Source organism: Mesoplodon bidens (genome assembly GCF_964165515.1).
Source record: "Mesoplodon bidens genome assembly, chromosome: 14".
Taxonomy (NCBI): domain Eukaryota; kingdom Metazoa; phylum Chordata; class Mammalia; order Artiodactyla; family Ziphiidae; genus Mesoplodon; species Mesoplodon bidens.
In genome coordinates, this window is record NC_138170.1 from 31673113 (window position 1) to 31700060 (window position 26948).

General features: G+C 38.3%; 1 protein-coding gene across 2 annotated transcripts; it reads left to right on the forward strand.

The window, feature by feature from the left end:
- Nucleotides 1-123: 123 nt before the first annotated feature.
- DNAAF10 (dynein axonemal assembly factor 10) lies at nucleotides 124-25650 on the forward strand. 2 transcript variants are annotated; one of them, XM_081253497.1, is made up of 8 exons: nucleotides 124-538; nucleotides 10954-11054; nucleotides 13551-13681; nucleotides 15879-15980; nucleotides 18979-19094; nucleotides 19808-19942; nucleotides 22523-22620; nucleotides 24689-25650. In XM_081253497.1, exons 1-8 carry the CDS (start codon nucleotides 356-358, stop codon nucleotides 24894-24896), a joined length of 1074 nt encoding a protein of 357 aa, XP_081109623.1. In that variant the 5' UTR covers nucleotides 124-355; the 3' UTR covers nucleotides 24897-25650. The 2 variants fall into 2 exon arrangements, with proteins under 2 accessions (XP_081109623.1, XP_081109624.1); XM_081253498.1 differs by lacking the exon at nucleotides 124-538 and adding an exon at nucleotides 8792-8967.
- Nucleotides 25651-26948: the final 1298 nt, after the last annotated feature.

A 26948-nucleotide genomic window follows, 5' to 3' on the forward strand; every position in this document is an offset into this window, starting at 1 on the left:
TGGGGAGGGGGAAGGGCTGTCCTAAAATATGCCTGATTCTTATGGTCGACCTCTGCCCCGCCGCTCGCAGCCAAAACGTTTTGTAATCTCTAACCTGTATATGTACGAAAGGTAAAAGTAAAAGCATAAACAAGTCTGTGTTGTTGGTGAAGAAAAATCTTCTGTGCCTTCAGTAGAGCATCCGGCATTATCTGAGACACTTAAAACCAACTTGCTAGGGCGTCTGGGGGCGCGTACGGCAAGCGGGAGGGACAAACTATCCTTGACTGTTTGGAGTCTGGTTTCCAGGTTAGTGTTTTGTTAGGGTTTGTCGGCAGTGTGCCTGTTGGCGGAGGCGAAATCAATCGGCTGGACCATGTCGGCCTTCGAGAAGCCTCAGATCATCACCCATATCCAGAAGGGCCTCAGTTACACGGCGTTTGACTGTAAGTGGGTGCCCTGCAGCGCCAAATTTGTGACCATGGGCAACTTCGCACGCGGCACCGGCGTCATTCAGCTGTACGAAATCCAGCAGGGGGACCTAAAACTGCTTCGGGAGGTAGGTGCCGGCTCGAGACTGCCCAGTTCCAAGATCTGGGACTGCCACTGGGGGGAGAGTGCGGATCTTGGGGGTCGGGGGGTCTGCATTCCTTTTGGCCAAAGCGTTTGCCCAGCGTCCCCCCAAAGCTCCGCTCGAGCTGCGCGGGAGTAGCTAAGTTGACCGAGATTGAGGAATACTTCGGAGGCAAAACGCTTTGGTTGGAGACTTGAATTCTCGTCGGGCTAGTTCATCCGCGCGCTGCGGGTCCCTTCCTCCGGCCACCCCCGAGCCACTCTCCCAGTCTAGAGCGAAGCCCGTGGAAGTGACGTAACGCCTTCCTGTTTAAATTCGAGGCCCTTCTGGGCAGTGCGCAGTTGTTTGTGGAGAGTCTCTTAATAGGTACAAGTTACTAAAATGCTTTTTCAGACAAGCAGAGCCAAAGCAGGCACTGGACTGCCTGCTATGTAATTGGAGGAGGCAATCTGACAACAATTATTCATTCAACAAGTATCAACTGATTGCCTGGTATTCCTAGGCATGTAAATGACAACGTCCCCGATATCATGGACTTTATTTTCTAGTGGGAGAGAGAATCAGTTAAAAAATCAAACCAATGATACATAAAACACAAACCGAGATGAATTCTAACCTAAAGGAACACGGTTCTTTGAGAGTAAGCAAAAACAAAAACAAAAAACCAGATTTGGGTTGAGTAGAAGTTAACTAGGCCAAATTAGGCGTAGAGGATAGTTCCAGAGGAAGCAGCTCAGCGATGGGAGACACATTTATCTCCTTAAGAAACAAAAAGAGTAGTAAGCAGGGACCAGACATTGCAAGAGCTGTAGGTCATTTAAAAGATGTATGCCTTTTTTTGTAAGAAAAATGGGACATCACTGAAGGGCTTTAAGCAGGGTGTGGCACGATCAGGTTTACAAGTTTTGTAAAAGATTACTAGTGAAAGAATTGGAGAATAACGATATTAAATAACACTTTTATACCTGTTTACAGTTTTTAAAATGCCTTTATTTGGGTTGCCTGAAAAAAAGAAAAGATCAGTCATACTCAGATGTTTAGAATCCTAATAGACTGCAGGGAAGTCTGTAACTCCAGGGACCAAAAGCTACGGAGAGAATCTGCTTGGAGGAGTTAGGGCTTTTAGGGCTTAAACTGGTAGGTAAAGGATGAATACACTTGCAATAGGAAGGATTACATTAGAAGGTACATAAGGCTCATCCCACTTTAAATTTCTATGAATGCCGCTTTTCTTGTTCAGTTTGTCTTCTCTAGCCACTCTACTCCTAAACATGGCGTGTTCTTTTCTACCTTTCCTTATGTTGTTCATCACTTAGTCCCCCGTCAACACAAAGTAACTTTTCTTTACATTGCATTCCTATAGTACTTATTATCTGTGCCAGAAATATATCATTCTGTCCCATGTGTCTCTAATTAGATTGTAAGCTCCCGGAGAGTAAGGACAGTAGTTCTTTCTTTAATGTGTTATGTAACGAGCAGCCGCTCAATAAATTACTTATTTAAAGAATGAGTAAATTTACGTCTGTAAAAAGATATAACTTGGGACATTTAAATATTGGTTCATTAATCACTTGGGGTCAGGAGTTGGAACAAATAGGAAACACTGGAATTGCAGAAAGAAAAGTGAATTATTAGGAACAAATACTAGTCAAAGCTTAACCAGAGAGTATCTATAGACTCCTGACTTCTTTTTATAAGGCTGTATGACTTGGGTACATTTCAGGAATACACTTGTTCTGTAGAGAGAAACAGTGCTCTTTGTCTATTCTAGAGATTCTGGAAGATTCTAGCAGGTTTTTTTTTTTTAATAACTTTGCTTTTTAACGAAAGTAATGTGTGTTCATGATAGAATATACCAAAAATATAGATAGGAAAAAGGAGAAAAGTAATGTCACCCATCTCCACACTAGGAGTAAAACCACTTTTTATATTTTTGCCTGTATCCTGCGGCTCTTCTCTTTTTCTACCATAAACTGTCCATTGAGAACCTATCATTTCAAGGTACTGTGCTAAAGAAGAACCAAAGGTATTTGAAAGGTGAGTCCCTCCTCCTAAAGAACCTACTGTCTAAAGAGAGGATAAAACAAATGCACAAACAAATTTGAGAGCTTACATTGCATTTAGCTGTGATGATGCAGTGGAAAGAATATAGGTTAAATACAATCTCAGTGATTCTCCACTCTTACTGTGCATCAGGATCACCCGAATGTGTATTGCTGCTGTTGTGGGGTGTGTGTGTGTCTGTGTGTTTTAAAATATTCGTGCCTTGGTCCCACCCCTAGAAATTCTGATGCACCAGGACTCTCGCCTCTAGACTAGAGTGAGTCCTGGACATCGGTATTTTTTAAACTTCCACCAGGTGATTCTAATAAGTACTAGGGTTGACTATCATTGGGCTAGATGAATTATTTGTTAAAATATTAGGAAACATACTTGATTATATCCTTGTAGAACTCAAGCCTTGTCCAAGATAAAATGAAGGAAGCAAATGGGTATTTGTTGGTGCCTCCTTATCTTGTTACTAAGCAGATAGATAGGGAGTGAAGGCAGGGCCTTCATATATAGTTAAGCAGTTTGTTGAAGTGCACACAGGTGTCTGGCCAAGGGTTCAAGTGAGAGCTGAAATCCATCTCTGTCTCTCATCAAGCCTTGCGTGTGCGAGACTTCCCTCAGCCCATAGCGGGCACCTTTTTTTCTAATTGGCCCAAAGGACTAGGGGTGGCCCTGCAAAGTGGAATCACAGTTGGGGATGTTTACACTTTAAAAATTAGTAATAGGCTAATAAAGTTCTGCTTTTTTAGCCCCTGTGCAGCAGAGTTCCCTGCTTATTAACATTTGGGTGACTAAACCTTTTAACATTAATTAAGTAGTGCCAGGATGTGGCGGAGGAGACACTGACAAGCTGTACTAGACCCACCCACAGACAGAACAAAAATAGCTCTGCTGGGAATTATGGATCATGGGCTTCCTTAGTCAGGTTAACTTATTAGAGCAAAGAGAACCAACAGCTAGGTCAAATATGCTCATCACTGGTGGTGATTTTCAGTATCATATGGCAAAAGTTAATATATACCAATTTTTTTGTGAGACAGATTTCGCAAAATAGATCTTTATTTTCTTTTAACCAGTTTTCCAGCAAGAAAAGTTTTAAGTGTTTGCTGAATTCTTTGCATCTTTCCTTTTCCAAAGGTAAAAGATTTAACAGGGACAGGGAGGGGGCCCTTTTATGAACTATAGAAAAAAATTAGCTTCATTCCAATGTCCTCTTAATTTAGCTACTATTATGATTTCCTTGAATGTCTAAGGAAAGAGCAAACACCTCTGCTTTTTTAAGTCCACTTGCCAGCATAGCTCAGCCTTTCTGAGCAAAGTGCAGCCCTCGCTGCAGTGCAGATGACAAGATGCTTATACATTTGAGTTTATTTTTCAGTAGGTTTCTGTATTTTGAGTTTAATTTGATTCTTGCAGAACAGACCACTAGTACCTAAAAATCTTTGATATAAATATACAAGGATAAAAGAGATTTGATTTAAGGATGAAAGAGAACATCAGGGAAGCATGAATACCATATATTTGTGTTTTATAAAGACATGAATGAAGGTAAAACCAAAGGACACAAATCTGAAAGTAGGTTTAATTCAGGCCTCATTTACTTCACCAGTCTAGTTCAGGATTGGAACATTTCTTTGGTACTTCCAATGACTCAGGTTGACAGAATGGGGGCTACGTAAGAAAATGTTTATTTAATTGATTAACATACTGGCCTGGAGACAGCCTAGTCACTTAGTCCTCCCAGCCTGTTCCTCCTCTGGAAAGGGGTGTCTCAAACACTTAGTTTGCAGTTGCATGTGTTAGAAAGAGAAAGGATGGTGTAGTACAGAAGAGCATCCAGAATAGTGTCTGATACATTAGTGTTCCATGTATGGATGCCATTTTCATTATTGCTTATAAACGACACCGGAAACTGTACAGTCAGGTGAAAACATGGTGGGAGAAAGAGGAACATGACCTCTGGCAGTGGTTTCTCTCCCCAGCACTAGGACTGAGGGATTAATCCATGTTCATTTATACTTTCATTTAACAAATGTTGAACACCATCTACATGTTGAACAAGTTGGGCACGGCCCCGTTCCCCTGGTACTCCTTCTAGAAAGGGAGGAGATAGATAATTGAATGAATAAAAGAATTTTGTTGATAAGTGAAATGAAGATTAAAGAGGGCAAGTGATAGTGATTTGGGGGTTTCACTTCAGATTTGGAAGGGTAGGGAAGGCCTCTTAGAGGTGGTGACATTTAAACTGAAATCTGAGTTGGGAGAGGACATGATGACCTGAGAGAAGAGCAGTCCGGGCAGTGGGAACAGTAAATGCAAATTCCCTGAGGTAGAAATGACTTCAGTGAATCTGAAGAACAAAAAGCCGCAGGTGTGGCTGGAGTGTGGAAGGGGAGAAGCAGGAAATGAGGTCAAAGAGACAGGCAAGGCCAGACTTCAAAGGGCTTTGTACATTTTATATACCACAGGCCTTGGTGCTACTCTTGTGAGTCTGTGCCTCTAAAAGTAGATACATGTTGTTTCATTTCATTCATTGTATTTGCAATAAAACCCACTTTTAGAATCTGCGATGACAAATGTGAAACTAGTATAGGGCCCATCATGTAATGGAATGGTTCCCAGTTTGGTTTCTCCTAAGGTAGGAATTCTCAGATGTGTTCAGGTGTCAGAACATCTGGACACTGTGGTGCTGTTTTTAGAACACCATGAAATATTGCGATAATCAGTTCCACCTCTGCACAAGGAAGGGTTTTCCCAGTAGAAAAATCTGACTATATTATACATACTCTTACCTTTAGATCACAAGAAGTAACCATACATAAAATTATTATTATTTTTTTTTTTGCGGTACACGGGCCTCTCACTTTTGTGGCCTCTCCCGTTGCGGAGCACAGGCTCTGGATGTGCAGGCTCAGTGGCCATGGCTCACGGGCCCAGCCGCTCTGTGGCATGTGGGATCTTCCCGGACCGGGGCACGAACCCGTGTCCCCTGCATCGGCAGGCGGACTCTCAACCACTGCGCCACCAGGGAAGCCCCATACATAAAATTTTTAATCCTCATTTCCAGGTTTTCTTATTGGTGTTTATTAGCTAGTATTTCCTAATAGACAAGCTAAAAAAATTACTAAAGAAAACTTAAATTTGAGTAAAACATATCCATTAGCTGTGTGTGTGTGAGAGAGAGAGAAAGAAAGAAAATTTATGTTGGTACTGGAAGATCAGTGGTTCCAGTTGCATGGTTTCTCTATTCCAAAGGGCCTAAAGGCAAAAGTTAGGTAAAGCCGTAACAGAGAGGAAAGCTTTTGCTTCCCAATTTTTTATTAGCAGCAGTAAACTCTTAGAACTGTGTGCTTACTGTAGGGACTGAAAAGCAGGGGTCAGCTTTTATCTCTTCCATGGCCTAAGAAGAATAGAGATCCCATCAGAGGCTCCCAGGGATAGCAGTGGAATTACAGGAAGCAGAATGCTCTAGCTGGTAGAAGAGAAGAAAATGGGTGACCAGTCTTCCCAGGGCTACTTGGGGAAGAAGTTTCCCAGAGAGTTATATCAGTGTATGGTGCAAGCCCTCCTGCAGCTCTTAATACCCGAATCCCTGGAAGCATATTCCTGTCCATCAGGGCCCACCTGTTTCTTGCCTGAGAGGCCTGTCTTCACCCTCTGCCTTAGATCATGGGAGCCATTATCAGTGACTTGGAGCTGGGGGAGACACATGGGAGGAAGAGGTGGGTAGCTATTTTATCAGTTGGCCTCAGTTGGAAGTCTGAATTAGTTTAGCCAAAAAAAAGTGTGTTCTAATAGTGTGATCAGGTGATTAGCTACAGTGATTAATTAGTTAATTAAGGATGATTAGCTATATCACTACTTTTTTTTTTTAAGCAAAGCTTTCCTTTTTTAAAAAAAATTAATTTGTTTTTGGCTGTGTTGGCTCTTCGTTGTTACGTGCCGGCTTTCTCTAGTTGCGGCGAGCGGGGGCTACTCTTTGTCGTGGTGCATGGGCTTCTCACTGCGGTGGCTTCTCTTGTGGCGGAGCACGGGCTCTAGGCACATGGGCTTCAGTAGTTGTGGCACGTGGGCTCAGTAGTTGTGGCTCACGGGCTGTAGAGTGCAGGCTCAGTAGTTGTGGCGCACAGGCTTAGTTGCTCTGCGGCATGTGGGATCTTCCCGGACTAGGGATCAAACCTGTGTCCCCTGCATTGGCAGGCGGATTCTTAACCACTGCGCTACTAGGGAAGTCCACTATATCACTATTAATATGTTATTTCAGGTAATTTTATTTGGGGGAGGGGATGGTGAGGAAAACATAAGTGATTTGGAGTTGGAAACTGTCTGCTTTATTAAATTGACAAAATTTTGATCTCCATGCTGCCCCATTGTGAGATAGGTTTTTCATAAAATTGGAAAAATAGCTGAAATAAATGAATATCAGTTTTCTGGTGTAGTGAATAACTGATGCTCTCTTGGACCACCTATATTAAAAAGGAGAAAAATAACATTCTGTGGTTCTGTGCTTCTCATCAATATGGTCTTTTACAACCGTGTTATTATAGGCGACTGATTAAACACAATTTAATCAAAGTTTACCGGACAATTCCAAGGAGGCTATGAATGCTTTATTTTAGACCAGGCTACATAGTAACTGCTAATTTATCCAGATCCCAAACAGTGAGAAAGCTCAGCAAGCTGGGAGTTTCCAAAGCCCTGGAGCATATGTTGATGTCTTTTGAATCGTGAAAGAAAAGTTCAGTTATAGTTTGTGTTAAGTGAATTTTATTTTCTTCTTTGAAAATTGCTATGTATATCCTATGTGGAAATGCCCAACCAAACATTGAAAGTGGCAGGGAAGTTATTTTCACAAAGTATGTGAATCGGGCCAGCCCTAGTTGGGTGGGGAAGATTGGCTCAGCAACTGAAGGGTTACAAGAGGAGGTGCCCTAGAAACTGGGGAACTCTGTGGAGGGGAAAAAAGTTCAGCCGGATATACTGCTAAGTGAAAAAACATCAAGTCAACGAACAATATATTATGAGCCTCTGTATATTAAAACAAATCTATATGTGGTTGTCAATGTGTAGGAAAAGGGTCTAGAAGAATGGGGATTACTTCTGAGGCATGTCGAAGGGAAACTTCTTTTCATCCTTCAGTCTTTGGTTTTGTTTGATTTTTTTTTTAAATTTTATTTATTTATTTATTTAATACACCAGGTTCTTATCAGTTATCTATTTTATACATAGTAGTGTATATATGTCAATCCCAATCTCCCATTTCCGCCCCTGCCCGCTTATCCCCCTTGGTGTCCATATGTTTGTTCTCTACATCTGTGTCTCTATTTCTGCCTTGCAAACCAGTTCATCTGTACCATTTTTCTAGATTCCACAGTTTTGTTTGAATTTTTATAGGGAACATGTATTACTTTTGTGAACGTTAGGAATAAAAAAATTAAAATAATTAAAAATTAAAAAAAAAAGATTGTAAGAGACTAAATAAGAGAAATCGTTTTACCCTGTTGAGGCTGACAGTAAGTGGAAGGTGCTATTATACATCTAGAGTGTGGTGTGGGGCAGCCCTCAATTCCATATTGCCTAGAGTTTCTGGGGGGCCAAGGCAGCCGGACAGGTAGACCCCAAGAGAGACATCAGTGACTTGGGCAGGTGGAGTTTGCCTGTGGTGGTTTTACTGATGTGATTACAGCTGATCCTTGTACAGATGGGTTTGAACTGCACGGGTCACTTATACTCAGGTATGTTTTAGGAGTAAATACTACAGTACTACACAGTTCAAGGTTGGTTGAATCCACGGTTGCAGAGGAACCTCTGATACAGAGGGCTGACTATAAGTTATATGTGGATTAACTCCTGTGCTGTTCAAGGGTCACCTGTTATATATAATACTTGGAGCAATAGTTTTGTTGTTGTTTTCGTTTTTATTTTTTGGTCGCACTGTGTGGCTTGCAGAATCTTACTTCCTCCTCCAGGGTTTGGACCCGGGCCCTCGGCACTGAAAGCGCAGAGTCCTAACCCCTGGACTGCCAGGGAATTCCCAACAGCCTTTCAAATTAAAGAAACCTCAAAAGATTGGCTAATCCATGCTGATAACAGTGCCTTTGGTGCACACAGGTATACAAATCTCTGTACTGAAGGGGTCTCAGAGGACATAACCATTCTGTTTATAGGGTTTTGCAGGGAAAACTATAAGAGACACATAAGCATTTTTGTTTCTTTAGTCACTTGGAAAGAATAATACCTTCATTTTGTCCTTATTCTTTGAGGATCTTAAAGAAGAATACCACATTAAATGCTGAAATCTGCGTATTTGCAAACCAGTGAAGATGTTAGAGGCGCCAGCATTTGAATGTCTCATTAGTGAGGTGAGAGGAAAGGCAAAACTCATTCTTTGGACACACAGGCATACCTCCTTTTATCGCACTTCTCTTTATTGCATTCGCAGATACTGCATTTTTTACAAATTGAGGGGTTTTGGTAACCCTGTGTTGACCAAGTCTATCGACGCCATTTTTCCAATAGCACTTGCTCACTTTGTGTCTCTGTGTCACATTTTGGTAATTCTCACAATATATTTGTTATGGTGATCTGTGATCAGTGATCTTTGATGTTACTGTTGTAACTGTTTTGGGGCGCCACGAATCACACCCCGACAAGACTGCCAACTTAATTGGTAAATGTTGTATGTGTTCCGACTGCTCCACTGACTGGCCTTTCCCTGTCCCTCTCCCTCTCCTTGGGCTCCTTATTCCCTGAGACACAACAATATTGAAATTAGCCCCTCAGTGGCCTCTAAGTGTTCAGGTGAAAGGAAGAGTCATAGGTCTCTCACTTTAAATCAAAAACTAAGAATGTTTAAGCTCAGGGAGGAAGGCATGTTGAAAGCCGAAATAGGCCAAAAGCTGGGCCTCTTTCACCAAACAGCCAAGTTGTGAACGCAAAGGAAAAGTCCTCGGAGGAAATTAAAAGTTCTCCAGTGAACACACGAATGTCTCCATAACATAAAAGTACAAGATGCAGCAGCTAGTGCTGATGTAGAAGCTACAGCAAGTTATCTAGAAGATCTAGCTGAGATAATTCATGAAGGAGGGTACACTAAACAACAGATTTTCAGTGTAGATGAAGCAGCATTCTATTGGAAAAAGATGCCATGTAGGACTTTCATAGCTAGAAAGGAGAAGTCAGTGCCTGGCTTCAGAGGACAAGCTGACTTTCTTGTTAGGGGCTAATACAGCTGGTGACTCTAATTTTAAGCCAGTGCTCATTGACCATTCTGAAAATCCTAGTGCCTTTAAGAATTATGCTAAATCTATTCTGGCTGTGCTGTATAAATGGGACAATAAAGCCTGGATAACAGCACATCTGCTTACAACATATTTTACTGAGTATTTTATGCCCACTGTTGAGACCTACTGCTCAGGGCAAAAATGCCTTTCAAAATACTACTGCTCATTGACAATTCACCTGGTCACCCAAGAGCTCTGATACAGATGTACCCATGAGGTTAACATTATTTTCATGCCTGCTAGTACAACATCCATTTTGCAGCCCATGAATTAAGGAGTAATTCCAACTTTCAAGTCTTATTATTTAAGAAATACATTTCGTAAGGCTATAGCTGCCATAGCTAATGATTCCTCTGATGGATCTGGACAAAGTAAATTGAAAACCTTCTGGAAAGGATTCACCATTCTAAATGCCATTAAGAACGTTAGTGATTCATGGAAGGAGGTCAGAATATCAACATGAACAGGAGTTTGAAAGAAGTTGATTCCAACTCTCATGGATGACCTTGGGGGGTTCAGGGCTTCAGTGGAGGAAGTAATTGCAGTTGTGGTGGAAACAGCAAGAGAACTAGAATTAGAAATGGAGCCTGAAGATGTGACTGAATTGCTGCAATCTTATGAGAGAACATTAATGGATAAGGAGTTGCTTCTTATGGATGAGCAAAGAAAGTGGTTAGCATTTTTTATCAATAAAGTATTTTTTAATTAAGGTATGTACATTGTCTTTTTAGACATAATGCTGTTGCCCGGCTACAGTATAGTATAAACATAACTTTTACATGCACTGAGAAACTAAAAAAGTCATGTGACTTGCTTTATTGCAACATTTGCTTCATTGTGGTGTTCTGGAACCGAACTTGCAATTTCTCTGAGGTCTGCCTGTACTTTTAAACTATACAAAAATGACTAAAGGAAAAGCATGATCATTTTTTTAATCAGAAAACGTTTTAATTGCCTTTTTTATTGTGTGCCTTATTTGATTCCCATAATAGAGCCATAAATATCGTGGATTATGGATAGCTGCTTACATAAATAATGTATCCTCTCTCTTTCCCTCCTAACAAGATTGAAAAGGCCAAACCCATTAAATGTGGAACATTTGGTGCCACATCTTTACAGCAGAGGTACTTAGCTACTGGAGATTTTGCCGGAAACCTTCATATATGGTAAGATTATTTCATCAGTGTTAAGACATGAGATAAGCAATTTTTTTGATAGTCGTGTTACTCTTCCTCTGAAAGAATTCTAACTTTGAAATGTCTTTTGTTAAATTTTAAATTTATAAGAATATGACAGTTACCTCATATATATTTTTAGATTTCATGTTCAATATCCATTTTAAAATACTAACATATTTTTCTTTAGCTATTTCAAATAATGTTTTTAATATTTATTTCCACACATGCTGTTTGGTGCTAGCATTTAATACCCATATTTGTAAATAAAGGGCTCTTCCCCTCCACCATGAAGGATACAACATATAAAAATGCTCGTGTATAACACTAAAAAATTAGATATCATTTACATTTTTAAAAGATACTTGGCATTACAGAATGAAACACTGTATTTTTGTATGTTTTAATTTTTTAACATAGAACTCTCAGTTCATTAAATGTTTTTCTTTTTCTTTTAATGCTTTAGCTGAACACAAGTTTTTAGGAACACATGTGTTGAGTAAATCAAGATAAACCTGTTTCGAATGAGCAAAATCACAATTGTGCCAAATGCTTTTATAATGTTTTTTTAAATAAATGTATTTATTTTTGGCTGCATTGGGTCTTTGTTGCTGCATGCAGGCTTTCTCTAGCTGTGGCAGGCGGGGGCTGCTCTTCGTTGCGGTGCACGGGCTTCTCATTAAGTTGGCTTCTCATTGCAGTGGCTTCTTTTGTTGCGGAGCACTGGCTCTAAGGTGCGCAGGCTCAGTAGTTGCGGCACTTGGGCTTAGTTGCTCTGTGGCATGTGGGATCTTCCCAGACCAGGGCTCGAACCCATGTCCCCTGCATTGGCAGGTGGATTCTCAACCACTGCGCCACCAGGGAAATCCCCCAAGTGCTTTTAATTTTCGTGTTTTACCTAGAGTTATTTCCTCATATTTAAATTAGAGTTGAATGAATTGAAATTCCTCTGTAATTACTTTTCAACAATATCTCTTAATCATGTAAAGTATACAGTAATATTCTAGAGGAACTGTCTTCCCTACATTATGTTTTTTATTGTGACCTTTCTTGATTCTAACTTAGAATTTGCTATTTGTAATTAAATTACATTGATATATTTATCTGTCTTAGAGTCATAATATAACATAGAATGAAGCTATTTTAATTCTCCTTGCTTTAACTACTTAATAATTAAGTTAGCATTTATTAGAATGCATTAGTTTTTACCTGCTGTGTCATAAACTTTCAAAGAACTTGGGAGAGAGACCAGTCTGAGTGTTATTTTTTAAAATAAATATATTACAACACAAGAATATGCAACAAATATAATGGTTGACTATCTCCCTAATAGAGCTTCCTAGTATAGTGCACGTATTACTGCTTTATTTTCATTGGTAAGTCATAATTTCATGTTAAAAGAAGTGATGTTTCAAAGTCTGTGGAAACAGTAAAACAGTTCTTTAAATAGAACCTCAGTCCTGTTTAGTCTCTTGATGCTTCCACAATTACGCCACAAAGATAAACATCATCTCTAAACTAGGTTGAACTTCTCAAATTTTGATTTGCAAGATTTTACTGATAAATCTGGGCCCAGTAATAAATTGGGATTACGTGTCATGAAGAGCTACGTTCATTAAAAAAGAAGAAACATAAGTTGTTAAAAACTGACTTGTTAAAAAGAAATGTGGAAGGAGGCTCCAGTAGAAAAGCAGAAGAGGGGGGAAGGGCTGGGAGGCAAGAGAAGGGTGTATTAGCATAACCTACTTCAGCCACTCACCCAGCCCTGTAGTGTAGTCTTCAGACACACATAGGAGTGGGTGCTTTCCTGCATTCCCTTCACTTAATTAACCTAGAATTAGACAAACTTCATCCAGTCTTGACTGTAATATTTATTGTGACCAGCATGATGATAAACTGAAAAACATAACTAGTTGAAAATCAGTGTGGAACTCAGTGAGAAAATAATACATTATTAAGGAAGAAAGGTATACAAAGTAAACACTGCTCATATTTTAATCTCTCAAAAGATCCCAAGATCAAGCTACCAAGACTACTTTGGAAATATTCTATATCACTTTGCATTTACTCTATATTTAAAGCAGTGATTATCAGACCTCAGTGTACCAGAAAGTCAGCAGATTTGGGGCCCCATCCCAGAGATACTTATTCATTATGTCTGGGGAGGAGCCCGTTAATCTGCATTTATTGACAAGCATACGTGGTAATTCATGTGCAGAGGTCCTAGATCGATCGATCATCTTTGAGGACCACTGAGTAAAGTGGGCTCAGGATTTAGAATTCCAAGTTGAATGATGACAACTCTCATTGAGGCCTTGAAAGAAGCTAAAGTGGAGAGGAAAATTTGGAAGTAAGTGTGTAAATTACCTTGAGTGCAAAACCCTTATTTTTAAACAAAAATCTCAATATGGCATGCATTCTTAAATTTGAGTAGTATACTAAACATTCGGGGCATGTGTAAGTAAGAAGCTGTGTTCTGTTGTTTAGGAATTTGGAAGCTCCAGAGATCCCAGTATATTCTGTACAGGGCCATAAAGAAATTATAAATACTATAGATGGTGTAGGTGGACTCGGAATCGGAGAAGGGGCCCCTGAAATTGTGACTGGCAGCCGAGACGGTAAGTCAGAATATTCTGTGTATTTTAATTTTTTTATTTTTAGGTAAGTCTCTGTGCAACAGTATATTATTCTATGTGGAAATCTTCCTCAGTCCTTGATCCCCTAAATCTAACATTCTGCTTTTTTGATAGGCAGGTTTGATTGCATATCCCTCAACTGTTTCAGACTTTGGGGGTATTTCAAGTTAGAGGCATAGCACTTACTATTTTAGTTTTGAGCTAGTTCAACTATTAACAACCATAGTTTCCTCTGAACCTTGAGGATTTAAAATGTCTCTACAGGTTTTTGAGGCAGCTGATGATATACTGTGGGTGGCAGCTTTTTTCTTTTTTTGAAAAGCAGAATTAGTACTTGTGAAAATGGTCATATTGCCAGCTGGTTGAACACTGCAGTTCTGTGGTCTTTCCGCTGAGCATTGTAGAAAGCTCCAAGAGCGCCAACTCTGCTTTTCCCCCCTGCAGTGACGAACAAGGGACAGGTCTTTTGGTGTCCTGAGCTGTTCTGAATGTAACAGAGTCAGAATTTTTGTTGCTTCACAAGGGTTATGTAAGTGATTTGGTACCTTAGTTGGTTCAGCTAGTTTTTTAGTGGCTGCTCAAGACCATGAGGAAATTGTTTTCAAAGAAAAGTGGAATTTGATTTTCTAATAGTTTCTCAAGAGCAGCTGTGTTTTAGAAATCAGGTATTTTTTTTTCCAATCATAGAAACAGTGTGGAATATAGAAGGAAAAATAACAGTCTGCTACACCAGCATAACTATTAGATTTGTTTTCCTTTCCAGTCATAGATACAATTTTATGTGTATTATCAGTGTTAATACGATTTTGTATCTTAACCTTTTTATTTATTTAATGTTTTGTCCTTATGTAAATATTGCTGTTTCCATGTGGTTTTCATAATTATCATTTTAATGACTTCATAATATTCCATCCTATGGATGTGTCACAGTGTCCTTAGCCATGCCCCTGTTAATGAGCATTCAATTTGCTTTAAGTTTTTCTTTATTGTTTTGGGAGAGTGACTTTAAAATAATGAAGAAATGAGTATCATGTATATAGCTCTTTTGGAATAATCATACTTTATGATTTTAAAAAAATTGTCAAACTTTCCAAAGTACCTGTTTACCTTTTCAGCTACAGTAGATGAGGTAGATTTCCAGTCTACCCTACCAGCATTGATTTCCTTTTTTCCCCCCTAATTTTAGAGAGAAAATGGTATTCCATTCCGACTTCTGTTAACTTCTTTCTATATTTGTTTATTAGTTAATTTTGCTTTGTGAATTGTTTATTTGTGTTCTTTTCTCATTTAACTGTTAACAGACTTAATATAAACGTTATCAATTTGTATGAACCCTGTAGAATGATGTAACTCTTGTCACATTTGTAGGAAATGTATTTCTCCTTGAAGCAGCCTTTTTAATGACCAACTTTATTTTATCCCTGATGATAAGTCTAGTGGAATATCTTCCCTTTTCCTGGATTTATTACCCTTTTTTAATAATTTTTTTACCCTTTTCCTGTTCTCACTTAGGCCTTTTAGCCATTTTATTACATCTTTGTGTTTCTCAAAGTTAGTGACACTAGCTAGTTAGTTATCCTATAATTTGCATTAAAACGTGGGAGTTGAAATTAAATTGAGAAGAATTATTTGTTACTTTTATTAACTCCTTCTCTCTTCTTTATTGCCATGGGGAAATTAAACTTAATTGTATATGAAATGGTATTCTAAAACTCCAGATAAGAAATCATAGATGTAAAAATTACTTTATTCATCTGCATAAGAAAAACGGCAATGGTTATATGAGTAGTAAGGAAAAAACATTAAAATGACACTGACTTTATTCTAAATAAATACTACATTTGTTTTAGTCTTAAACCAAGAAAGTAAGGCATGATTTGAATTACATAACATTTGTGTTTGCCTTGTCAATCATATCTTGTTGATGATGACTTAGGAACAGTTGTTGGCTTTTGTGTGTATCTATTAATTGGAAATCAAATCAGGCAGTAACATGTGGGTTATATCTCTGATATTAAGTGCAACTTGCCCAATTGGAAGTCAGAAAGATGTGAATATTTTTCAGACATTATAACATCTATAATATCTCCATGTCCATAGGAAGCCATATGAAGAGAATGCAGAGAGAAATGTCATCATTCACTATTGAATTTTGCCAACTCACTTTTTTTATTGTCAGGAACCGTGAAGGTGTGGGACCCAAGGCAAAAAGATGATCCTGTTGCTAATATGGAACCTGTACAAGGAGAAAACAAGAGAGACTGTTGGACGGTGGCATTTGGTAAATTACTGAAGTACCCTTGCATTTGAAGTATCAGGTTGTAAAAAGGCCAGTGCTTCACGAAAGTCCTAATAGTCTCTTTATAGTCTGTTTTGTGGATTATCTGACAGTTTATTGAGGCAAATAGACATGGTGTTTAATGGCAGCCTCTGGGGCCTAGGTTTGAATCCTCACTGTGCTATGATTGGTTGCGTGACCTGGGGCAGGTTATCAAGCATCTCTGTTTTTTGCTTGCTTCATTTATAAAATGGAAGTAATAAATAATAGTGTTGTTATGAGGACTCAGTTAATACAGGTAAAATGCTTAGAATTGTGCTTAGATATTAAGTGCTCAGAAATATTTGCTATTATTATGTACTTCTGTTTAACTTGGTAATATTGACCTAGTTTAGAACCAAATGCCATTAGTGAAACTAAGTAGAGCCTCAGATGCGAATGGTAACCTAACAAATCCTACATTTTAGTATATACGGAGTATGTTTATTTTCTAGGAAATAGTTATGCCATTACAGAATTATTTCTTATAAAGTTGTTAACCATGTTCCTCTAGTAGTATACTTAAAATGAATATTGATCTTGTAGGACTCATTGATGTTTGCCCTTGTATCTCTTACTGAGCACCAAAATTACAATCATTTTTGCTACTAAAGGATATGGACTTCCCTGGTGGTCTGGTGGTTAAGACTCTGCCCTCCCAGTGCAGGGGGCACAGGTTTGATCCCCTGGTCCAGGAACTAAGATCCCACATGCCACACAGTGCAGCCAAAGATTTTTTTTTAAAAAAAAAAAAAGGAAGAAAGGATATGGGCCATATTTCACTTTAAACCTTTATTTTCTTTCCCCTTTTTCTTATATAATCCAGTGTAGATAACAGACATAAAAGTGAGATTAAATGATATATGTGAACTGTTTAGCTTTTTATGTTATTTTTAAATTGAATTGTTATTTAATCAGAGGAAAGTTTTAGATTTCCGATCTTAAAAATAAATTACCACTGAAATTGAGAGGAGATTTCATTGTGTGTGTATATTATAATTACTATGTGTGTATATATATTACAAGCAATAATATAAACTGAAGACATGCACACTTGTGCAGAAATTTCAGAGTTAGTGTTTAGAATCATCATATAAAAATTTATGTAATAATTAAAAAGTAATTAACTTTGGGTCCATTAAAGCCTTTTTATCATTGATCTAAGGGACATAAGTGCCTTTTTTTTTTTTTTTTTTTTTTTGTGGTACGCGGGCCTCTCACTGTTGTGGCCTCTCCCGTTGCGGAGCACAGGCTCCAGACACGCAGGCTCAGTGGCCATGGCTCACGGGCCCAGCTGCTCTGCGGCATGTGGCATCTTCCCGGACCGGGGCACAAACCCGTGTCCCCCGCATCGGCAGGCTGACTCTCAACCACTGCGCCACCAGGGAAGCCCATAAGTGCCATTTTAAATATAGGACATTAAATTTAAAGAAAGAACATTTATCCATTGATTTGACCATCTTTTGTTTGTTTGTTTGTTTGTTTTTGTAAATGCCAAGTACGTGCATAGCTGTGGTCATACAAAGGTGAAACAGACTCATATTCTTGCCTCAAGAAGCTTGTAATTTTAATAAAGAGGGCATGCTATCTACATTAATTATAGTACGAGGTAGGAGTGATAAAAGGTCACAGAAGTATGGATAAATGCAGAAGGAATCCCAAGGGAGTGATAACTGGAGAGGAAGAACATACTAACCTCAGACCAGGGATATGTAGCATTTGAACCACTGAAATTGGGAGGGGATTGCAAGCATTGGGAGGAAAGTACAGAGAAGGAATGGTGGTAGGAATAGCCTTAAACATGGCACTGGGCCATGGCCAGAGGTGTTTCGATGGTCTGGAGGTAGTGGTAAACCTTTGGAGGCTTTTGCAAGAATGAGGTATGATCAGAGCTTTGGGAAAACTGAACTGGTGTCATGTAGGAGAGAGAGGTGAGTGACAGAGGGAAGCTCTTTGCAATATTCCAGGAAACACGTAGGTTAGATGCAATAAGAAGGGGGCAGAGCAGGTCGATTCAGAAGATGATATTGTGGCAAAAGACATAAAATTTGGCAGGTTTTTTGAGATGAGGAACGAGGGAAAGGATTATGTCCAAGGTGACTGAAGTTTGAGGCTGAAGGTAGGGTGAATGATGTTATTAATTGAAGAAGTGCCACGGAGGATATGATGGTTTGTAAAGGAAGATGGTGAGGTCAGTTTTAGACATCATGAGTTTCAGATGCTGGCGTGTCGTCTCGGTGGAGCCTACAGTGGAAATGCAGGGCTGGAGTTTATAAGAAAAAGGGAGTTGCAAGCAGCAGAGAACAAAGGCATTGGGTTAAGATGCCCACAGAGCCTGGCACAGTTAACAGGGGCTTCCCTCTCACCTAATACATTTGCCTCAGCAAGAGGTACTCTGGAAAAGAAAAAAAATCCCTGGATCCGAGCAGGATGTGTTTCACTGCAGATTATAGATTTACTTTGGGTGCAATCATCCATACAACTAAAAATACATCACAGTGCACCACAGCTTATCTGAGGTTTCCTTGCAAAGACGAGATAACACCAGAACAACATTTTGCAAGATACAAATACGTTTAAAGTAGTTTCTTTTGGCATTCAAATATAGTTACTGCCAAAGAAAGCAATGGAAGCCTAGCTGTATGTATTCTACCAAATCCTACTACCATTTGAACTGTTAGTCTTTGCAAATAGAGAATAGAGAGAATTTGAAATCCAATAAAGACTTTCATATATCCCTTGAGTATACAATCTCAATGAATGAGCTTTTTCTTGTAAACAATATTAGATACCAAGTTAGTGATCTTGATGTCCTGTCAGGGTTAATAAAATGAGATTCTACCTAATGTGATTTCTTCACCTGATTTGGTACAAGTATCTGTGTAGTTTCGTAAGTTTTTTTTTTTAGCAGTCTTCATATGAGCATTTATGAAGGTCTGAAATGTTGTGTTTTGATTTCCAGGCAATGCTTACAATCAAGAGGAACGTGTAGTGTGTGCTGGCTATGACAACGGAGATATCAAGCTGTTTGATCTCAGAAATATGTCTTTACGGTGGGAGGCAAATATAAAAAATGGGGTAACATACATTTGGATTCTTTCCAGATTCTCTGAATGTGTTTTTACCCACCCTGAACTACTACAAAAGGAAAGCTCCTCTGATAGCTCATTTCAGTAAAACCCCTCTGTGCATGCATGGTTTTAACCTTTTGGGGCTTAACCTTGGAGGGTCTGATAAAAATCAAGGATGCTCTCTTCAGAAAGTGAACACACACCCAGATGTGGTGTGATGTCCAGGTGAGTCACTACGCCTGTGGCCCATCTGTGGACTCCTGTGGGCCATCAGTGTGGCATTAAAATGACCTAGTAAGAGGCCTTCTTCTGCTAATATCAGGAAGCTTGAACTTGTAATAGCCTCCCAAGTACTTTCAGGTTTTTGGTTCCCAGGTTGTACATCTTTAGTGAAGAATGTGGTTCCCTCCTGTTTTCTCTAGTCAGCCTTGACTTAACTTTATAAAATAATTACATAATAACAGTAAAAAGCTAAATTATGGCTTTCCAAATGTACCCACGAGAACAGGGTACCCTAGATGATTTTGTGGATCTTACTAACCAAGAAGAAATTTATATAGTTACAAGTATTTGATATATGGATTCAAAGATAAAGTGATTATTTAAAATGCTTTCACATGAGCTGATAATGTTAAAGTTGTTTTACTTAGTTTGAAAGAACCTCTTGAATAATAATCATTATTAAATGAATGATCACTACTAAATATTCTCTATTTTCAGGTATGTAGCTTGGAGTTTGATAGAAAAGACATAAGTATGAATAAGTTAGTAGCTACGTCTCTGGAAGGAAAGTTTCATGTTTTTGACATGAGAACACAGCATCCAACCAAAGGTTTTGCTTCTGTTTCAGAAAAGGTAAATATGAGGGAAATGTCTTTCTATGAAGAGGAATATTCGCTATAGCTTGTTTTAGACTGATAAATAGAATGAGTCACCAAGTTCCTTCCAGGTTTTTATATGAAGGGAGCTATTTTTAATATATTCTTGTAGGATCTTGACAAGTTTTTCTGTGCAAAGAGTACCTTTCTAAACTTTGTCAATTTTAGGCTTTTTTTTTTTTTTTTTTGAAGTATAGTTGATTTACAATGTTGTGCCACTCTCTGCTAGACTTCTTGATTATAATAAAGGCCTCAGTTGGTAATGACTCTTATTTTGTAGTTTAGGAGCAATCACAAGAAAACTAGCTGGTTTAGGAATTTGGTCAACAAAACCTAGCCTGGTGTTTCCTAAAATATATATTTGTATTAATAGCTAATATTTTATATTCCAGTTTGATATATTAAATGAGATTATTTAAAGTGCTAATCACTGTGATTGGTACATAGTAGCAATGTAAATATAAATTTATTTATTCATGCATACATATATGCATACTTTGCCTTGTTCCAAATTGTATTTTAGGTAGCTTAGAGGGAAACATTTGGTATTACAACGTTAGAAAAATTGATGAAGAAAGCTGCACAAATGGAAAACACTGGTTTAAAAAACTGAAGTTGATGTCTGGAGTAAGGGGATTGCATAAAATTCATGCTGAAACATCCTGTCATTTGCAAGAGATGGGTTGGAAATGTCACTCTGAGCTTTCTTGAATATAAAAATAAAGAAAAATCAGTTATAGATTTGTAGTTTCCATAAGATTAAAATATGTAAGTTGCTCAGGAAATAAAAATTCACTCCCTTGCTCCCTTTCCCTATGTCATGGAATCAGTAGTACTTCCCAAACCTTCCTATTTTGTCTTATTTCATTATTAAAATAATTATTATTGCATATAAATTACTGTTACTGCCTGATGAACTATATTCTTAAGGTAACTAACTATACACTATAATATTGTTTTGCCTTTGTCATTTCAGAAGTATCTATCCACAACATAAAGCACTTACTAAATTGTTCCAAATACAAGTGCAACACATTTCTCATTAACTGGAAATTATAGTGTGTCTCCAAAATTTTTCTGTTACATTTAGTTAATCCAGTAATTGCTAAATCTGTCAAATAAATGACTGGTGTATTTTAACAAGTCATTTCCCCTCTTTTTGCTTTTTATCAACTTCCAGGAGAAAAAGAGAAGTTTAAGCTACAAAACAAATTAAGGTTTAATAGCTTGAACCTAATCACTTGAGGACTCTCACACACTTAAAGTGTGCATTTTGAGATATGTGTTTTTCTCTGCTAATGGTAATTCTCTTCAAAGACTATTAAAATCAAATGTCAAGACTGATCATCAACTAAAATGCAAAGTGTCTTATGTGTGGCTTAGCGCAAGTTGGCTGGTCTCATTGCTTCTATAAAGCAGAAGTCTTTCCTCCCTCCCTCCCTCCCTCCCTCCCTCTCTCTCTCTCTCTCTCTCTCTCCCCCCCTCCCTGTCTTGTTAAATTCTCCACAGTGAATGTAGCATTATTAGGATTGATTTACAAGCTGTTAACCTTCATCCAGTTGCCATTTCTATCTTTTTGTTTAATATGACTGATAAAGGCCTGGGCTTATAACCATAAACACCGTCTGTAAGTCCCCCTGGTACTTACTTTGAAGACTAGACAAGTCAAATAGTGTAAATTGAAGATAAGGCTCTGAGAGCTTTACATCAGAATTCATTCTGTTTATGGGAACTCTCAGTACTTTCCACTCAGTTTTGCTGTGAACATAAAACTGCTCTAAAAAAATAAAGTCTATTAAAAAGAAGTTCAGTCTATCCTTTTTTTCCCTTTAGGAAGAAGTATTTCTTTGTATTTTGAGGCTTTTTTCCTCCTTAGAGTGAGCTAGAGATATTTAAATATAAAATCTATTTGTGTAATTTGTATGATACTATAAGGTTAAATGTTAAGACTTTTAATCTGATAATCTTTTTTTTTTAATCCAGCAGAACTTTGTTTTGTAAAACAATAAGGAGGAATGATGGTTCTTTTCCTAATTCCTGATGGGCCCCTGTAACTCTCTGTAGCCATTATAAAGAGAAGTGCCAGAAAATAGTTAACTTTTATAATAGTAACTATAATTGCAGTGACAGAAGCTGTTGAAATTGTTGTTGAAGTGAGAGAGGTAAAAATCTTTTTTTTTTTACAGGTTTCTCTTCTACGACAGTCTTTTTTTTTTCTTCCTCTATTTTATTGAAGTGTAGTTGGTTTACAGTGTTGTGTTAATTTCTGCTGTACAGCAGGGTGATTCAGTTAACATATATATACATTCTTTTTCACATTCTTTTCCATTATGGTTTATCACAGGATATTGAATATAGTTCCCTGCGCTATACAGTAGGACCCTGTTGTTTATCCATCCTGTATATAATAGTTTGCATCTGCTAATCCCAAACTCCCAATCCTTCCCTCCCCGACCCCTCTTCTCCCTTGGCAACCACAAATCTGTTCTCTGTGTAGGATAGTCTTTCTTTATCATATAAACTTATAAACCACTTGTGTGCCTCTCATTCTGTTCAGGCTCATAAATCTACTGTGTGGCAGGTCCGACACCTACCACAGAACAGAGAGCTCTTCCTGACAGCGGGAGGCACCGGCAGCCTGCACCTCTGGAAGTAGTAAGTCCCTACCAGTGCACAGTGCTCCTTTTTAAGTTACTTGTGGGTGTAAAGTAGGATTCGATTGAACTTTTTGTCTGTTTTTCCTCCTTTGACTTGGTTCATTTTGATATGATTTTAAATTTCATGGTATTACATAAGCATTACTCTCTAAGCCTTTTTTTAACTAATATACTTATTTTATACTTTGTAAATATTAACATTCTTTTGACACACCAAATATGTTTTTTAGTGACATCTTCCATATATTAGAGTAGCTCATGAACAATTCTTTTCATAGATTTGAAATCATGGTTTTTGGTAGTTTTTTAAAAAATAGGAAAACTTTGACCAAAGGCTTTTGTGAAATATTATAATTCAGCCATTAGAGCAGTACCTCTAGAAGAAAGGAAAAGGGTTGAAATTCTTAGTTTTGGTTCCTGATAATTGACTTGCCCAAGCTCAGGTAACATCACTATGATAGAACAGACACAGAGCATGAGAACCCTGATTGGTCTCCAGGAAAAGCCTTGTCATTGCGTTTGAGCATCAGCCCTTACTATATATTTGCCTTTTCCAGTGGGATTTTCTCTTTCCTATAGATTCTTTCTTCTTTTCCACTTAGAAAAGACCCTTTAACATTTCTTCTAAGGTAGATTTAGTATTGATGAACTCTCTTAAGTTTTTGCTTGTCTGAGAAGTTCTTTATCTCTCCTATTCTAAATGATAATCTTGCTGGGTAGAGTATCCTAGGTTGCAGATTTTTCCCTTGCAGAACTTTGACTATATCATGCCACTCCCTTCTGACCTGCAAAGTTTCTGCAGAAAAATGAGCTGATAGCCTTATGGGGAGTCCCTTGTATATGACTTTTTGTTTTTCTCTTGCTGCCTTTAGAATGTTTGTACACTTAATGTTATCCCAGAGATCTCTTAAACTGTTTTCTTTTTTTTTTTAAATAAATTTATTTATTTTATTTATTTATTTTTGGCTGCATTGGGTCTTCATTGCTGCACGCAGGCTTCCTCTAGTTGTGGCGAGCGGGGGCTACTCTTTGTTGCGGTGCGCGGGCTTCTCATTGCGGTGGCTTCTCTTGTTGCGGAGCGTGGGCTCTAGGCGTGTGGGCTTCAGTAGTTGTGGCTCATGGGCTCTAGAGCACAGGCTCAGTAGTTGTGGCGCATGGGTTTAGTTGCTCCACGGTATGTGGGATCTTCCCGGACCAGGACACGAACCCGTGTCCCCTGCATCGGCAGGTGGACCCTTAACCACTGCGCCACCAGGGAAGCCCCATGTTATCTTTTAAATACTAAATAACTGCAGCCTCTTCCAAGAGACATGAAAAATGTTCTGTAACCTGTTTATCCATCTGAATGTTTTATTCCCTTTAAAAAAGATCAAAAGAAGGTGTAGGGTCTGTGAGGAAGAAAGAATAGAATGTTATCTGCTTATCACTACTTCTGTTTCTGTTCTGCTTCTGAGTTGCTTCATGCCTTTTTAAGTCTTGGTCTTTATTAGCACTTTTGAAATAAAGGTAGTATCATAGTTGATACCTAACAGGCTTTAAAAAACCTTCTGAGAAGGAATACCCCTGTATCCCTCCATAGGGGAGGGGTGTTCCATTTTTCCCTCTCTCAAATCTAGACCAAGTCATAGTTATGAGCTGTTGACCTTCAGCCCTTCTTATTTATAAATTTATATTTTCAGCTGATAGAAAATCAAATGTTCTAGGAATCGCTGTTTTCTTTTTTGAGGCAGTGATGTCTAGAGCACCAAGTCAATTTATTAAAGAATGCTAGATCAACCTAGAACTTTCATAGTAAAAGAAAAGATACCTACTCATGCTGAACAGAAATGATGTTTGAACGTTTTTAGTAGATCGAATGCTTCTTTATGAGACTGGGGGGGGTTGGGATTGAGGTTGAAATATTGTCTCCTTATTTCCATACAACTCAATATTAGAGAGGTGCCTTAAGTATTTATCAGTTCCTGTAGTCAAGTAAGAAATAAAAATAGTTATTGGAGTATATGTATAAGAATAAAATGGTGAATGCTAGGACTTATCTCCTCTTACCACTTGGATCTTGTTTTCAGCGAATACCCAATTCAGCGGTCAAAGAAAGATTCCGAGGGTGTAGAGATGGGAGTTGCGGGTTCGGTCAGCCTTCTGCAGAATGTTACATTGTCTTCCCAGCCCATTTCGAATTTGGACTGGAGTCCAGATAAGAGGGGTCTGTGCATCTGTAGTTCATTTGATCAAATGGTAAGAGTCCTGATTGTTACAAAACTTAACAAAATTTGATCTGAAGACTTTGGACTTGAAACCTTCCAAAGCAACACTCAGAGAATTTAGACTACGTTCTGGGATCCTCTGATTCTCATTGAACAAAGTGGGATTTGACTGATGAAAAAAGGACCCAGATGCAAACCTCTGGGCCAGCATCCCTCCGGGTGAAAGGCCACACGGTGTGTCCAGCGACCTGACTGGATGGTGGTTTGCTGTTGCACATGGGGGCACCACAGTCTCCAGCGCCAACTCTGTTCCTCTCCCCTCCATTTCTAGTAAAAAGTTGAAAGTTTTCTATATTTAATTATTTTAAGCTCATTTTGTATCCCCAAAGTTCCATATTCTGTAATAATACTTGTGTTGCATTTTAGAGTTTACAATTTTGTAGCAGTGACTTAATTTGGTTTAAAATAGTTTGCCTTGGTAAGACTATTGTGAATTAACCTTCCTAAATAAATACACTTTGAGACATTTCAGTGTCAGTAAATCTCTGTAAAGAACATTACTTTATAAAATACCAAAATGGCATGATCAGCCGAGATTTAGGCCATTGTTTTCGACCATTTAACTCATAAAATGAAATAGTATGATTGACAAAGACCTCTTTTTTAACTTAAAAAGCAGGAGTTGAATTCCTGAGACTTTCTGGTTGTTGACTGTGGTTATGTTGTTTGAGATGTATAAGATTGTGGGGCTTTTGGTAGCCCTGTTTTTTGTCAAACTTCTTAATATATTTTGTGAATAAATTTTGTTTTTGAAATCTGTAGAAGTTTTGATTCTTTTTTTTTATAAATTTATTTATTTTAGTTTTGGCTGCATTGGGTCTTCATTGCTGTGCGCTGGCTATCTCTAGTTGCAGAGAGCAGGGGCTACTCTTTGTTGCAGTGTGCGGGCTTCTCGTTGCCGTGTCTTCTCTTATTGCAGAGCACGGGCTCTAGAGCGCAGGCTCAGCAGTTGTGGCTCATGGGCTTAGTTGCTCCGTGGCATGTGGGATCTTCCCGGACCAGGGCTTAAACCTGTGTCCCCTGCATTGGCAGGTGGATTCTTAACCACTGCTCCACCAAGGAAGCCCTAGAAGTTTTGATTCTTTTAACAGGAGTAATAAAGCCAACACAATCCCTTCTTTTGCTTTATAAGTGCTTAACAGGTACCTCTTAAGTCACTTTGTTTCTCCAGTGCCCACCATGTCTGTAGCTAAGCTCAGAGGAATTGAATTCATCACCCTTTAATTAAGCACCGCCCCCTTTCAAGAGACAGAACCACCTAAAACATTCATAAAATTCATGTGATTTCGGGGGTTCTTGGAAAGTCACTTGTTTGGAATATAAAATTCAGAAAATTAAACTTTAAAAGAAATTCCCAAAGTGTTTATAGAGCAATACTATGGACATAATTATGAAAGTAAAAATTAAATTGAACTTTAAAAAAGCCTACCCCTGATGGGTTTTGGTTTTGGTTTTAATTTTCAAAGAAAAAATGAAAAATTTGTGAAATTCTTTTAGAACACTTATATTTGGTGATATAATTAGAGAAGCTTAAGTCAAAAACAATAAACACTTGAATTTCATTAAATCTAAGGTGTCATTGATTGTGAGGTTATATTATACCACTGAGAAAAATATTGCCAATGAAACTGATACAATGCTTTCTTATCGCTTAGCATTTCTTTAATATTCATTGAATGTTCTTTTAAACTTATTTAGATGTAGGTGTTTTTCATTATATTGTACGTCCTTTAAAAGGAAAATATATACAAAATAAATTGCGTATGGTATTCCTCAAATTTCTTCCTAATCAGAGGAAGAAGTTTTTGAACTGAGTCATTAATGTTCGTGTTTTTTCTTATAATATTGTCAAATTGTTGGTGATGGAACACTTCTTTAAAACATGCTTCTCTGTTGTCTTCAGGGAGTCTCTTGGACATCAGGCACATTTTTACTGCAAGTTTGTCTCCACTCTTCTTTTGTGTTAACATGTGGCACTTTACTAGGTGTGGTGGTAAATTATGGAATGTTTTGGTAAGGAACCCCAGGAATAATTCTCATCATGGGTCCTAGGCCCTTCCAA